Below are 12590 nucleotides of genomic sequence, written 5' to 3'. Positions count from 1 at the left end.
AATACAGCCCTTGTGATTTTCAAATGTGCAACAGAACTGAAGATATTAGTACAATCAAACACAAGGAATTACCTAAAGAAATCCTTGGGTATTTCTTTGAGTAATGTAGCTTTAGGATGCTGGTTTTGAACTGGCTTATCATGGTAACATACTATTTTTTTTTTTTTTTTTTTTTTTATTGTTTAGAATCTATGGATTCCCTTCTTTTCCACTACCTTTTTGAGTAATTATTATTGACATTTTGGTGAATTACATATTTGTCACATTAAATGTCTAGAATATTTGTCTTCAGTCCTTCAAACATTAACTGAATTATTAATCATTTTCAGTTTTCATTCTTGTTTGTAATGTTTATGAGCTTCACATCAGTTTTTCTAGATTGTTGTAGAATTTAATCTTTAAACTGAAAACTCTGTGGATATGTACAGACATTATTTCAGGAAAATATGCACAATCACAAAGTCTGGAAATTTAACTGTGTAACATTTTGAGAATTGTAAAACTTCCTATGATTTCTGTTGCTGTTAAAGCACAACTTTCAGTGAATAATATTTTGATCCAAAGATCATGAGATGATCAGAAAGGATTAAGAATCTTTAATTTTAGTAATTCAATTCAGTATGTGAACAGTTCAAGTACTGCTTCACTTACAAGAATTTTTTAACTGAGATTCTGATTGAAGGCATGATCAATCCACATTGTAGAAAATTCCTTTTGGTATCAAACATTTTTTGTGAGGGACTGAAATTACTTAAGGAATGGAAATCACCATAATGTAACACTAGTAACAGAAGAAAAACTTCTTGGAAATTCTCATCATACACAGTTGAGTTCATCAAAATCAGTGTGTATACATTAGAAGAGATTAAGGCCTGACTGTTCTCAGGTTTGTCTCAATGGCAGGCTGGGTGTTTTTTGTTAGCCATAATGAGTTGAAAACAGAAGCTGTATAAATCCACTCCCCAAGAATACAGTAATCTTATTTACCTCTCTTTTCCACATCCAATGGGTACCTAAAACCCACAAAAAATTAATCAAAAGACATCAAGTACAAAAGAAAGAAGTTTGTAATGAAAAAAGGGATGATTTACTTGTTGAAGAGTTACTAGATGAGACAAACAAACCAACCCAAAGGGGGTGCTCTGAAATTTCTATAACAACAGGCTTTCTGAGGAACCTTTCCCATAATTTTCTGATGTTTAAAAGTATTAAGCTGGTAGTAAATACTATTCACTACTAAGTTAAATCAATATGCCGACAATCACAGTAGTTAGATCTAGTTATCACAATCATGATGGTAAGAAAAAACTAAAACTATTATTTATGAACTGAAATCTTTGAACTACTTGGAATTGCTTGAATCACCAATATCTGTTTATGAAGATGGTTAGAACTAAATAATGCCATTCTGAGTTAAATTCAGAATGTTTTTTTTAGGTGAACCCTGCTTTATTTCAGCTTGTGTTAATAACCAAAGCAGCTCAGAAACAGAAGGATCCTTATCCATAAAATTATATGGCTTGAATTTTCAAAAAGTTGGCAAGTGGATGTTTGCATCTTACAACAGAATTATGGGATGAATTTATTTTGTTTAACTATAAACTCTGAAGTTTTCATCTTTAACATCTTGTATATTATTTTTTTTGTAAGTTAGATTTCAATAACTGACAATCAGTTTATACTACAAACAAATTAATAGATATTTTTTTGACTGATTTCCTAACGTTTCCATAATCTCATTGCCATATCATAAATTATTTTGAACTTGCAACTTTGTTATTTCCTAAACATATCTATACATTACAACAGTCTTAAAACTAAATTAAATCCTGGAATTACTACTACTATTGCTACTGGTAATATTGGACAGGAACTGTTGAAAGTTGTTTTTGATATCATTTTAACCAGATATTTAAGATCTATGGAAAGCGTTTCAAGAACATAATTTTAAGTATGAAAAATATCAGAATAGCGGTATGGTAGTGCATGTTTTCTTAAAATATGGATATATTTATTTAAATGGAAGACAATGGTCTCCTCATTTCTTCTTAGTTTTTAATTATCTGTTACTTTAGTCATTTGAATTTTACAAATATTTTTACACATGTAAATTATAGAAATTTTTCTTTTTTTAATTGATAGATATAAACTTTTTTAATGTAAGAATAAGTCAGGAGAATTATCTTATGTAAATGAAATCTTCTTATCAATTGAGAAATTTTTTTAATTTAATTGTTATGTATTGAGAAGCCGAAGGCTGGTCTAGTGGTTAACTGATCATTGCGAATCAGTTGGTTAACAGCTTATTATCAATGTTAAAGTTTCTGAGGTTCAAATCCTAGTAAACGTTAGTCACTTTTATACAAATTTGGAAACTAAACAGTGAATACCAGTGTACTTTGATGGTTGGGGTTCAATTAACCACAAATTTGAGGAATGGTCAGCCTGAGTCTGTACTAGACTACACCTCACTTACATGTTATACATATCATCCTAATCTTGCTGGGCCATGGGGAGTTGCTTATTGTTTCACTAGTTGAGCAGATTGGAATGTACACATCAGGAAAATGAAAAATAAATAAATATATTAAAAAAATATATATATTTTACTAGAATTGTAATTTTTTTAATCACGTACTTAAAGAATAATTAACTATTCACTTTAATCTATTATTCTATCCCTGTGATCCATTATTGTTATTATTATATGACTTATTTTTACTAATAAATAAATCACATTTTTCTAATTTTAGGTACCTCTGTTAGATGATGATGATACTTTAGCATTCGGTGAAGAAGATGATCAGATTGCTACGAAGAATAAACTTAGGTAAGTTAATCGCCAATGTAGAATATTTCAATTTTATTATTAATCCATTAGTAATTACTAAATTCTGTTGAATCATTTTTAAACAGTTCTTGTTACTGTGATGGAATAATATGTGACTGTAAAGAATTATTATTTATCTATATAACTAAAATTTATAAACAAAAAAATTTATTAATATTTTGTTATCAGTTTTTTATTTTTTAATTAATAGATTAAGTCAGGTTACTAAATTTTGGCTCTGTTTATTTTTGTAATTTGCAATTACTTTACTTAGAATCCTATTTAACCAGAATAATGAGAACTGATCCTTTTCCAGATAAGCAAGAATTCTGTGAAATAAATTAAAAATAAGTTTCAATATAAATGCTGTATTAAAATTATTTTAATTACATTACTGTAAAAATAATTAAATACTCAGAAATATGCAGTTTTACAAAAATGTTTAAATTTTATGCTGGTATTTTTAATTACTATGAGATTTTTTCAATTTTCTAATAAGCACCAGAGGAAGTTTACAGGTTCTGAAAACACTGCAAGTGAAAATTACTTATTAATTGACTTGTTAATTTTTCTCACTTTGCTGAATGAAAAAATAAAGAAAAGTAGTTCATTTAATGATTCACGTTCAGCTGACTTTATTTCCCATTTAGATTTTGATTGATTAGAATTTGTAACAATTAATTTATCGTTTGATTCTTAGTAGGTAAAAATTTATAAATGAATCCTTGAACTTTCTTAAATTTCGTGAAAACTAAGTGGAGTTTGAAATAAATCATTGAACATGGGTGGAAAAATTACAGCTTATGGTTATTTTAATTCAAGAAAATTTTTAGATTGAAATAGAAATGAGAAGTGTAAAATTAAATGTGAAGAATTTTTCATCTCCTTTTAAGGAGCTTGAAAGTTTAAATAACAATGTTTACCAAGAATGATTACTACCTGATGAAGATCTAGAGAGATCAAGCCATTCAAAAACTCAGAAACAATTTCAAGATGGAGAAGAAATTTATTTATTCAAATGTAAAAATCTTCATGAGTTCTAGAAAAAACTATAAAACCTCTCTGTAGCGTTCTCAAATGAGTTAATCCATTTGAATTGTTCTAAAAAACAAGCTGGTTGCTTGACCAATTCAAAAATAAAATGAAACTTACCCACTTGTTTCCTACATGTTTCAGGACCTTAAAATTATTATTGTTTTTATTTTTTTATATAAGCAGTTTACCTGTGATGGCCATTTTTGTTATGGTGGGTACACCTATTTTTGTGCTTGTAAGGGTTTGCAGAAAAATCATAACTAAAAAACTATTGGTCTTGGAAGGATGAAAGAAAAAGAAATTTATTCATATTTACTCGAAGGTAAAAGATTGGTCCAGTGGTTTATTTACCTATCTCTCTTCTTTCTATGAGAAAATTACCAGTGAAGTTGAACATAAAGTTTATGAGTTTGTTAAAGTATTTAACTAGGATTTTCTTGTTGTCTTTATTGTTCTGGGGCAGTTTACTGTTTTCATTCTTTATTAGTAGGGTTGGGTGGGGAGTTCATATTTTTGAAGTTGATTTTTTAAGGGTTAGTAGTCTCTTGACTATTTTATTGAATTTTTCTTCTATTGACTTCAGTATGTCTTTATGGTGTTGACTTTATATTCTCCTTAGGGTTCGGGTGGTTTCTTTTCTTTGTTTTATTAGATTTTGGAAGGATGTTTCTGATTTTTGGTATTTGTGAAATAGCTATGCTTGATGCCTTTTTTCCACTGTTTCATCACATTCGCTGTTCCACCATTGATGTTTTTTACAGGAACTTATTGGGGCTAATTCTTATACGATTTGTTTAAGATTGTTGACTAGATCTTCTAGTTTATTCGAGATTGTTATTTTTTCGGTTGCCTTTTGGTAATTTTCATTCTTGATTAGTTAGGTTGGGTCCTTTTTTCTTTTAGTTTTAGCAGCTTCGTTTTGTTGCTTTCTATGGAAAGTAAATTTAATTTTAATTTTGACTACATAGTGAACTGAGCCTGTGTCTACTCCTTGGAGGACTTGAATGTTTTAGATCCCCTTGTGGTGGTGTTTGTCCATGAAGACATGGTCTAGTTGCCATTCTCCTTTAGTGTTGTCAAGGTTTCCAGGTTTTGAGGTTTCCTCTTGAAATATGTGGATTTCAAGATTAGGTTGTGGTTTCTACAGAGATTGATGAGTCTGTCCATTTTTGTTTCTTTTCTTTAGGTGGGCCATTTTCCAATGATGTTGCAGTAAATTCTTTCTCTGAAGTCTCCTATTAATTGTTTAACATGGTTTTTGGGGGTGTTATTTATAGTCGGGTAAAATTAATATATATATATATATATAAAACCATTTTTTATAATATAGTATAATTATTTCAATATGTGTGTTTAATAGCAGCTTGTATTTTGTATAACTTTTTTTCTTTTTCTTAGACATCCGTATGTGACAGTCTTTCATCTGGTATTTCGATTTTCAGCTTTATTTTTATACGTATTTAGTACTGTTTTCATTGATGGATTTATTACTACTTTTGTAATAATTGTACTACTACTTTCAATGGATTTTTGGACAGTTAAAAATATTACAGGTAAATAAATTAATTTCATCATTTTATATGTTTTTCAACATTGCACTGGAGCCATTATATGTAGATAATAATATAATAATTATATGAAGTTTCTCTACAGCTACATGTATCATTTCATAAAAGTTTGGTACCTGACTTATTTTAAAGTTGTGAATGCTATTTAAAAATTCAGAAAATTTGTTACTGATAAAAGAAAACCTGCTAAAAACAATCTACTTTCTGGAGATCATATGTAAAACTATTTATATGGTCTATTTTGCAGTATAAAAATTGCTCAAGACACTTAATGTTCAAATGATGACATCCTGTCAATATATCATGATATTGATATAAGAGTTTAGTAGGACGAACAAAATTTTTTTCAGAAGGTTCTTTAAATTTATCTCTCTCTCTCTCTCTCTCTGTGTGTGTGTGTGTGTGTGTGTGTGTGTGTGAATTTTTTCTTGTAAAAATTAATTTGAATCTGTTTCATTTTGTGTACACTTAGGAAACTTTAATAAGGTGGCAGCTTTGTAAGTATCTTCCAAAGTGTTTTGGAAGTAGAGGATAGAAATGTTTTTTTTCTCTTTTTAATCCTGTACTAGAAAGCTGTAACTTTGCTAACACTAAAAAAAACCTGATGTATGGTCTCAATGATAATCTATTTGAGAGATGTAAAATTTTCTCCTTTGTTAATTGCTAAAAGTTTCCTGAGTTATGTATATAATAAGTGTATTATTGATTAATAAACTAGAATAGAAGTAGTTTAAAAACATCTATTGTATCAAATTTTATAAATTTTCACGGATGAACTGAGTGGTTCTAATACACAATTTAATTTGTTATTGTGTACAAAATTAGCTTTAAAATCAAACGTTTTTCATTTTCCTTTGTTATACATGTTGGGGGTGGACATAAAGAAAGCTGTTAATTGCATAATTAGTGATTATTATTGATCTGTTCTGTGATGCTGCGTGTTCCAAGTTTAAACCCAAGTGCATAAGTCATATGTAATCATAGTTTTTGTACAGGTTTGAAGGGTTATTTTAGACACAGATAAGGAAGCTGTACTATTAGCAGTGATAGATTGGAGTAAAACAGATATGATCACCTTAGTGTATGCATGAATGTGTCTTTCTGCAAGCAGCAGAAGCTTGTCTCCTGTCATGTGGATTCTTATCTTTCTGTGATCATTTTAAAATCATTTATTGGTTAAATTTTTATGGTGTTTTATATCTTTTAAATGTATTTATCAATTTTACTTTATATATGTTTTATTTTTATTTATTTATATAAAATATAATGCAAATTTTTTTTGTATAAAATATTTAGTCTCCGTACAATGTCTGGTTATTTATAATAACCATACATGTAAAATAATTTAAAATTTAAGTACATAAATATTTATTAAAATGGCTCAATCCTATCCATTTAATCTTATTTCTCAATTTTGCTCTCAGATGATTCAGGTTCTTCATCACTACTGTTGCCATCGTTCACAATTATCCTTTTAGATTGCATGTTCATAGCTGTAATACTAATCTTCTAAAAACATAATTACAACACTTTTTTCAAAATTTGCTATCTGATTCTCTAAATATTTCTCATTCATTATATTATATATAACAGTGTAATTTTTCATTTTTGCCCAAATTTATTTCATCAGATTTTGCTTTGGATGGTAGAAAGATGATCTTAGATCAATATTTTATGATCTGTTTGAAATATCTTTTTGAAATAATATTCTTTATGTCTTGACTTGTTCTTTCCACTGGTTCATTAATTTTTGATCTGAACATGGAATATTAACTTAGAGCATGGAATACTCCTTTCTCTTAGCTACTAAAATGTGCGTTTTCATTTGTTATTATACAGAGCCTTATCTACCACCAAGATTAATTTTTCGGGAAGTTGTCCTCTTATCTGGCTTCTAATTCATTTATTGTAGTTCTCCTCATTCATTTGATTGTGATAGACCCATGTTTACTACCCTTTTAAAACCAAAAAGATGCTTTTCACACCTCTTTCCTCATTACCAATCTGAATTATTATTATCATCCTTAATTCTTTTGAAATTTTCTTCTAACACTCGTTGATGGATTCATCAGTTCACTCATTATTGTTACATGTGTTGAATGAATGTAGAACTCATCATAAAATGTGTTAGGTCTTCCTTCTTTCCTGTATTCCCAAATTGTGTTGATTGAAGTATATATAATGTTTTTTGATAAAAATTCCTGTTGTATTCTTGATGCTGGAGCATCTGGAATCAACAAGTTTTGAGCTCTAGCTTCAAAACTCTTAACCTGTTTCTTAAAGTAGGCAGTGTTTGATCGGTTTTATAGAAATATCACTTTACTTACTGCACATTTTTAGAAATTATCAATATTTACTGAACTGACATACTGAATGTTCCATTTTCAACTAATTGTTCTTCTTTTGTCAATAATTAACTTAATGTGTAAATTGATACTTTATAAAGATTAGACATGAAGTTCTGAAATTCCAAACATAATTTTCTACGACTCAGACATGTTTTTCAGTACATTCATATTAATGTATTTACTTTAGCTTCTGACCACCACTTCTTTGCCTGTGGTGTTGATTTCAGTCACTGAAACACTGTGGTGTTGATTTCAAAAAACACTGTTTGTAGTAGGGTAGTATTGAAAGATACTGTATGCTGTAAGTAGTTCTGAAAGGTGCTGTTTGAGTTATTGAAAAGTTCTGTTTGTTGTAGTACTGAAAAATAATAATTCCTGTCAAAATTGCAATAGGTACAACACTTTCAAATAATACAAACTGGTTGAAGACTGAATATTTTCTTATATTATTTGTCAGTTCATTCCCTCCTCAATCTATTTACTCCCACTACACCTGCTCACCAATACCAACACATACTCAGAGGCAAATAAAATTAACTACTGCACATCTACCAACTATGCTTACAGAACTCAGACTTAACTGTAGGTATAATTACTGTTATGAATTTAAATTCTCATGTTTTCTGTTTACCTTGGATCACCAATTTTCAGTTAACCTCTTTAGCAGTGTGCCCTTATTGTACTATTTAATGTTTTAATATTGCAAAATACATTAATATGTATGCAATAATGTAGTGAAATTTGGTATTTCTATAAAAAAACTTGAGTAACTTTTTGTTTGACATTTTTTTACAGTTAAAAGTTCAAAATACCTTTATACTCATATTTCATTTTCTTTGTTTATAGCCATTAGTTTCCTTGAAAAAAGTAGTAATTAGGTCTTGATTGATTTTAAAATATTTTTATTTTACTATATATTGTTGATAGAGCATTTTAAAACACAATTAATAGATTTTAACCAAATTTTCTACCAGAAGAATTGACTACATTTGCAAATTAAGAATAAAAATTGTAAGTTATAATGCTCACATTTTTATAGGAATTATCAGTTATGATGCTCATATTTCTTTAGTTATTTTAGTTTTATTAATGTTATTGCTGAATCTTATTTAGTTCTTCACAATTATAATTTACATATTTCTTATTTTACACAAGTTTGTTGGGTGTACTAAATTCTGCTTCTATCACTGTACTTTTTTACATCTATTTTAATTGTAATGTTATTATTATTACTACTAACAGAATTTATAATGATGAAACTTTATTATAAAACAAATTTGTTTTTCGTTTATAGGAAGATTGATGGTTGGATTAAGGTGGTGGAATTATGTAGATGATGAAGGTACATCGCATTGGGTTTTTGAATCAAGAAAGGTGGGTTTACTTTTTGAACTTCATTTTATACTTAAAAATTCACGTAAATTGGCGCATGTATTCTAATTGTAATATAAATATATACTTTTTATATAAATGAATATTGTACATTTAAATTTGGCACATGATTTTTTTTTTTTAATTATTTTGTTTGCATTACTTTCTATTTACATTAACTTTAATGTCGCGTTCTGTGCTTTATTTCTTTCCGTTGCTTAACTCTCACTTTCCTCCACTATAGATACACATATATTTGACATACAAATGCATTTCCTACAGAATTTCTTATAAAATTTCTTTTATCAACTTATATGAGGTGTAATTAAAACATTAGCTACATTTAGCCAAGTTTTTTCGTAAGAGATATCTTGATGAATGTTGTTGGCAACACTGATTACACTTCCATTTCTTCATTTTTAATAATATTTTATATATTATAGAATTAGTTAGCTACTTGCTTCCTGTGGGCAAGGAGGTAATCCTTACTGTGATTAATCACTATTTGAGTGAAATGTATGGTGATGTAACAATTTTCTACAACAGGTAATCACAAAATGGTGCAAGCTTTTCAAAAATTGAATTGAATTGTGTGGATGTTGAGGACATTTAGTGGAAGGGAAGACCATCAACTTTGATAATGAAGGACAACATTGAGAATGTTGGCAAATGTTTCCTTGTAATAAGTGATGTATAGAGAATGATATTGGGTTGATTTAGATATTTTGCAAGCAAGTATGCACAATTACATCTCTGTGTGTCTGAGCTGTCAAAAGATTTGTGCTTGGTGGGCAATTCATTTATTTATAGAAGGACACAGTAGAAGATATTTCAAAAACTTCTCTCTGTTTGGATCATTGTGAGAAGGAAGGAATAATTTTTAGACAAAATTACGATTGGAAATGAGTATTGGCTACATCATTTTTCTAAGCTTGCTAAAACCTTCCATCTCTTAGAAAAAGTGATACTGACCCTTCTCTTCAATAAATAAGATGTGGTAATTGTTGAATTCATACCACTGTCCTTTTTAATTTGCCTCCACTTTTGGCCCACGATTGTTATAATTAAGCATGTATCAATATGTTTTTTTGCTATTGGTCTTTATACAACTCAATATACACACATGAAGTAGCTATAACTGTTCTGATTACATCTGCTCGTATCAGTGGCATACGCAGAATTTTGTTTAAGGGGGGGTCATTATTAAAATTATTTACAATTGACATCAGTATTTTAAATTGTATGTGTTATTTTGTTATTATTACATTATGTTACTATATATTTATTTTACAATGTTCAAATATAGCGCATTCATAAATATCCTAATAAAATCTTCTATAATGTATTTTTTTCACAGCCTTAAGCTACAATTTTTTTTAAAAACTTTTAACATCTATTTTATTTTGTATAATAAAAATGCTATTGCTAGTGCCGTATGACATTATTACACTTAGGCTACACAATAATCATATATTTTAGTCAACAGTTACTTACATACGATAGGTACGACACTTACATAACATTTAAAATCCATGGAAGCTATCAAATATAATGAAATAAATTTAATTAAACACATTCAATATGGAACTCACAAAGGTTGAAGAATAAAACTGGCACTGATGAATCTGCATTCTATGAAGGAATTTGAATAGAGAATTGAATACAGTTGTCTCAAACATTCAAATCAGTACTCTACTATAGTATACTATTGTTTTGAAAAATCATTGTTTAAGAAGAGTACTGGTAGTTAAATTAATATAGTATTTATAATGCACGTAGCCTATGGTATATTATGTTACTATATTCGGAAATTTCAGCATTCACAATACAATGTCCGAACAACGTTTCTTTTTGATTAGTTCATTTAACACATTTTCTGCAGTTGGAGTATAGTTCCTATGTATGTCGAGGAGTGCTAATCCATTCAAACATGTATTTCCAATAGAATAATGCAAATATGTTTTTAGATGGCATAATATTGAGAGACATCATTCATTTGTGAATGAGAATAGAGAAGCAACTGGAAGCGTTAAGTTCTTTCACGAGATTTTGAACAATCAGGTCGTTGCATGCTTCAATTATTTCATTCTATATTCTAGGACTGGTGTACTGCGCATTTCCAACACTATAATTGCCCCAGTGAATGTACAAGCTTGTGACGCCGTATGCTGACATCGCATTATATTATTGTTTTCCAAAACATTATTTTTGCATGTATTTATTACTTTTATTTCATTTTTCAACTTATAAACAATATAGGCGCCCAAACATTACATTTATGTTGGTGTGTTCAATTCTTTCCACTTGAGTTGATTACATATATAAAAATGCTTAATGACTCAATCTTATAAACAATATGTAATATTCTGACTGAGAATTTAAAGGAAAGAATACGATGGATTTTTAAAAAGATACTGAAATATATGAGTGTAAATTTATAGTATGTTTATTTTATATAGGCCTAATATTAAGAAGTACAAACCTTCAAGGGGGGTTCAAACCCGGTAACCCCCCTTGCGTACACCCCCTGGTTTGTATTATCAAACTGGATTATGATTATTTCTCAGTCATATCTTAATTTGCTTAGATAAATTATTAGGAAAAGAGATCATTACCACCATACTAGGATTCTTGTAATATCTGGTTATCGTCATCCCCATACATCTATCACAACCAGTCAGTCATTTATTAATTCTTTTATCATCCACTGTTTTTTTTTCTATTGCTAGTAACATATAACCATTACTTTGATGTTTTCATAATCAGTCATTTTTATGTAAGTTTACCATTTAATTGTAATATAAAATACAAGGTGTCGATAAAGTCTTTCCAAGATTACAAAAATTTATAACAAAAAAAGCTTTACAGTTACAGCTGTGCAGTTTGTGGCAAAAGAAAGAAAAAGTTATAAAGTTTTTTTTTTATCATGTCAATAAACTTCAACATGGTGCGCCTTTTGTTACTTGCAGAATATCCAACCAATAATCAATTTCATGCCATGTGTTGGTCAACATTTCTTCGATAACACTAGCAACAGTTTCAGTTATTTTCTGTGTCAATGTGTCCAGATCAAGTGCGGTTGTTGCATCGGCTCTGTCCTTAACATAACTCCAGAGAAAAAAGTCTAAGGGAGTTATGTCAGGTGATCATGGTGGCCAGGGAGTGGTACCGTTGCACCCATCTATCTGCTATGAAATGATTTATTCAGAAAATCTTGAACTAGTAATCCCCAATTTGGTGGTGCACAATCTTGCTGGAAAACCACCCTAGGTTACAAGTCATTTAGTTGAGGTATAGTAAAATGTTGCAGCATATCCAGGTAAATGTTAGCTGTTATTGATCGCTCAATAAAAAAAATGGACCAATGATTTTGTTGTGCATCAAATCGCACCATACATTCACTTTAGGGGAGTCAGGGAATTTTCCCTGATAAAGTAC

General features: G+C 29.1%; 1 protein-coding gene across 2 annotated transcripts in view; it reads left to right on the top strand.

Moving 5' to 3' along the window:
• The window catches only part of LOC142327072 (putative Golgi apparatus membrane protein-like protein CG5021), a 28194-nt gene that overhangs the window by 6004 nt on the left and 9600 nt on the right, over nucleotides 1-12590 (top strand). For both annotated transcript variants that reach the window (XM_075369879.1, XM_075369878.1), the window contains exons 2-4: nucleotides 2754-2830; nucleotides 5264-5418; nucleotides 9076-9155. In XM_075369879.1, coding sequence (XP_075225994.1) covers nucleotides 2754-2830; nucleotides 5264-5418; nucleotides 9076-9155 — 312 coding nt within the window. The remainder of the gene's footprint in view (nucleotides 1-2753; nucleotides 2831-5263; nucleotides 5419-9075; nucleotides 9156-12590) is intronic.

The sequence above is a fragment of the Lycorma delicatula genome, chromosome 6, assembly GCF_047948215.1.
Source record: "Lycorma delicatula isolate Av1 chromosome 6, ASM4794821v1, whole genome shotgun sequence".
NCBI lineage: Eukaryota > Metazoa > Arthropoda > Insecta > Hemiptera > Fulgoridae > Lycorma > Lycorma delicatula.
Note: the sequence above shows the minus strand (reverse complement) of the source record. Positions and strands in the feature narration are given on the sequence as shown.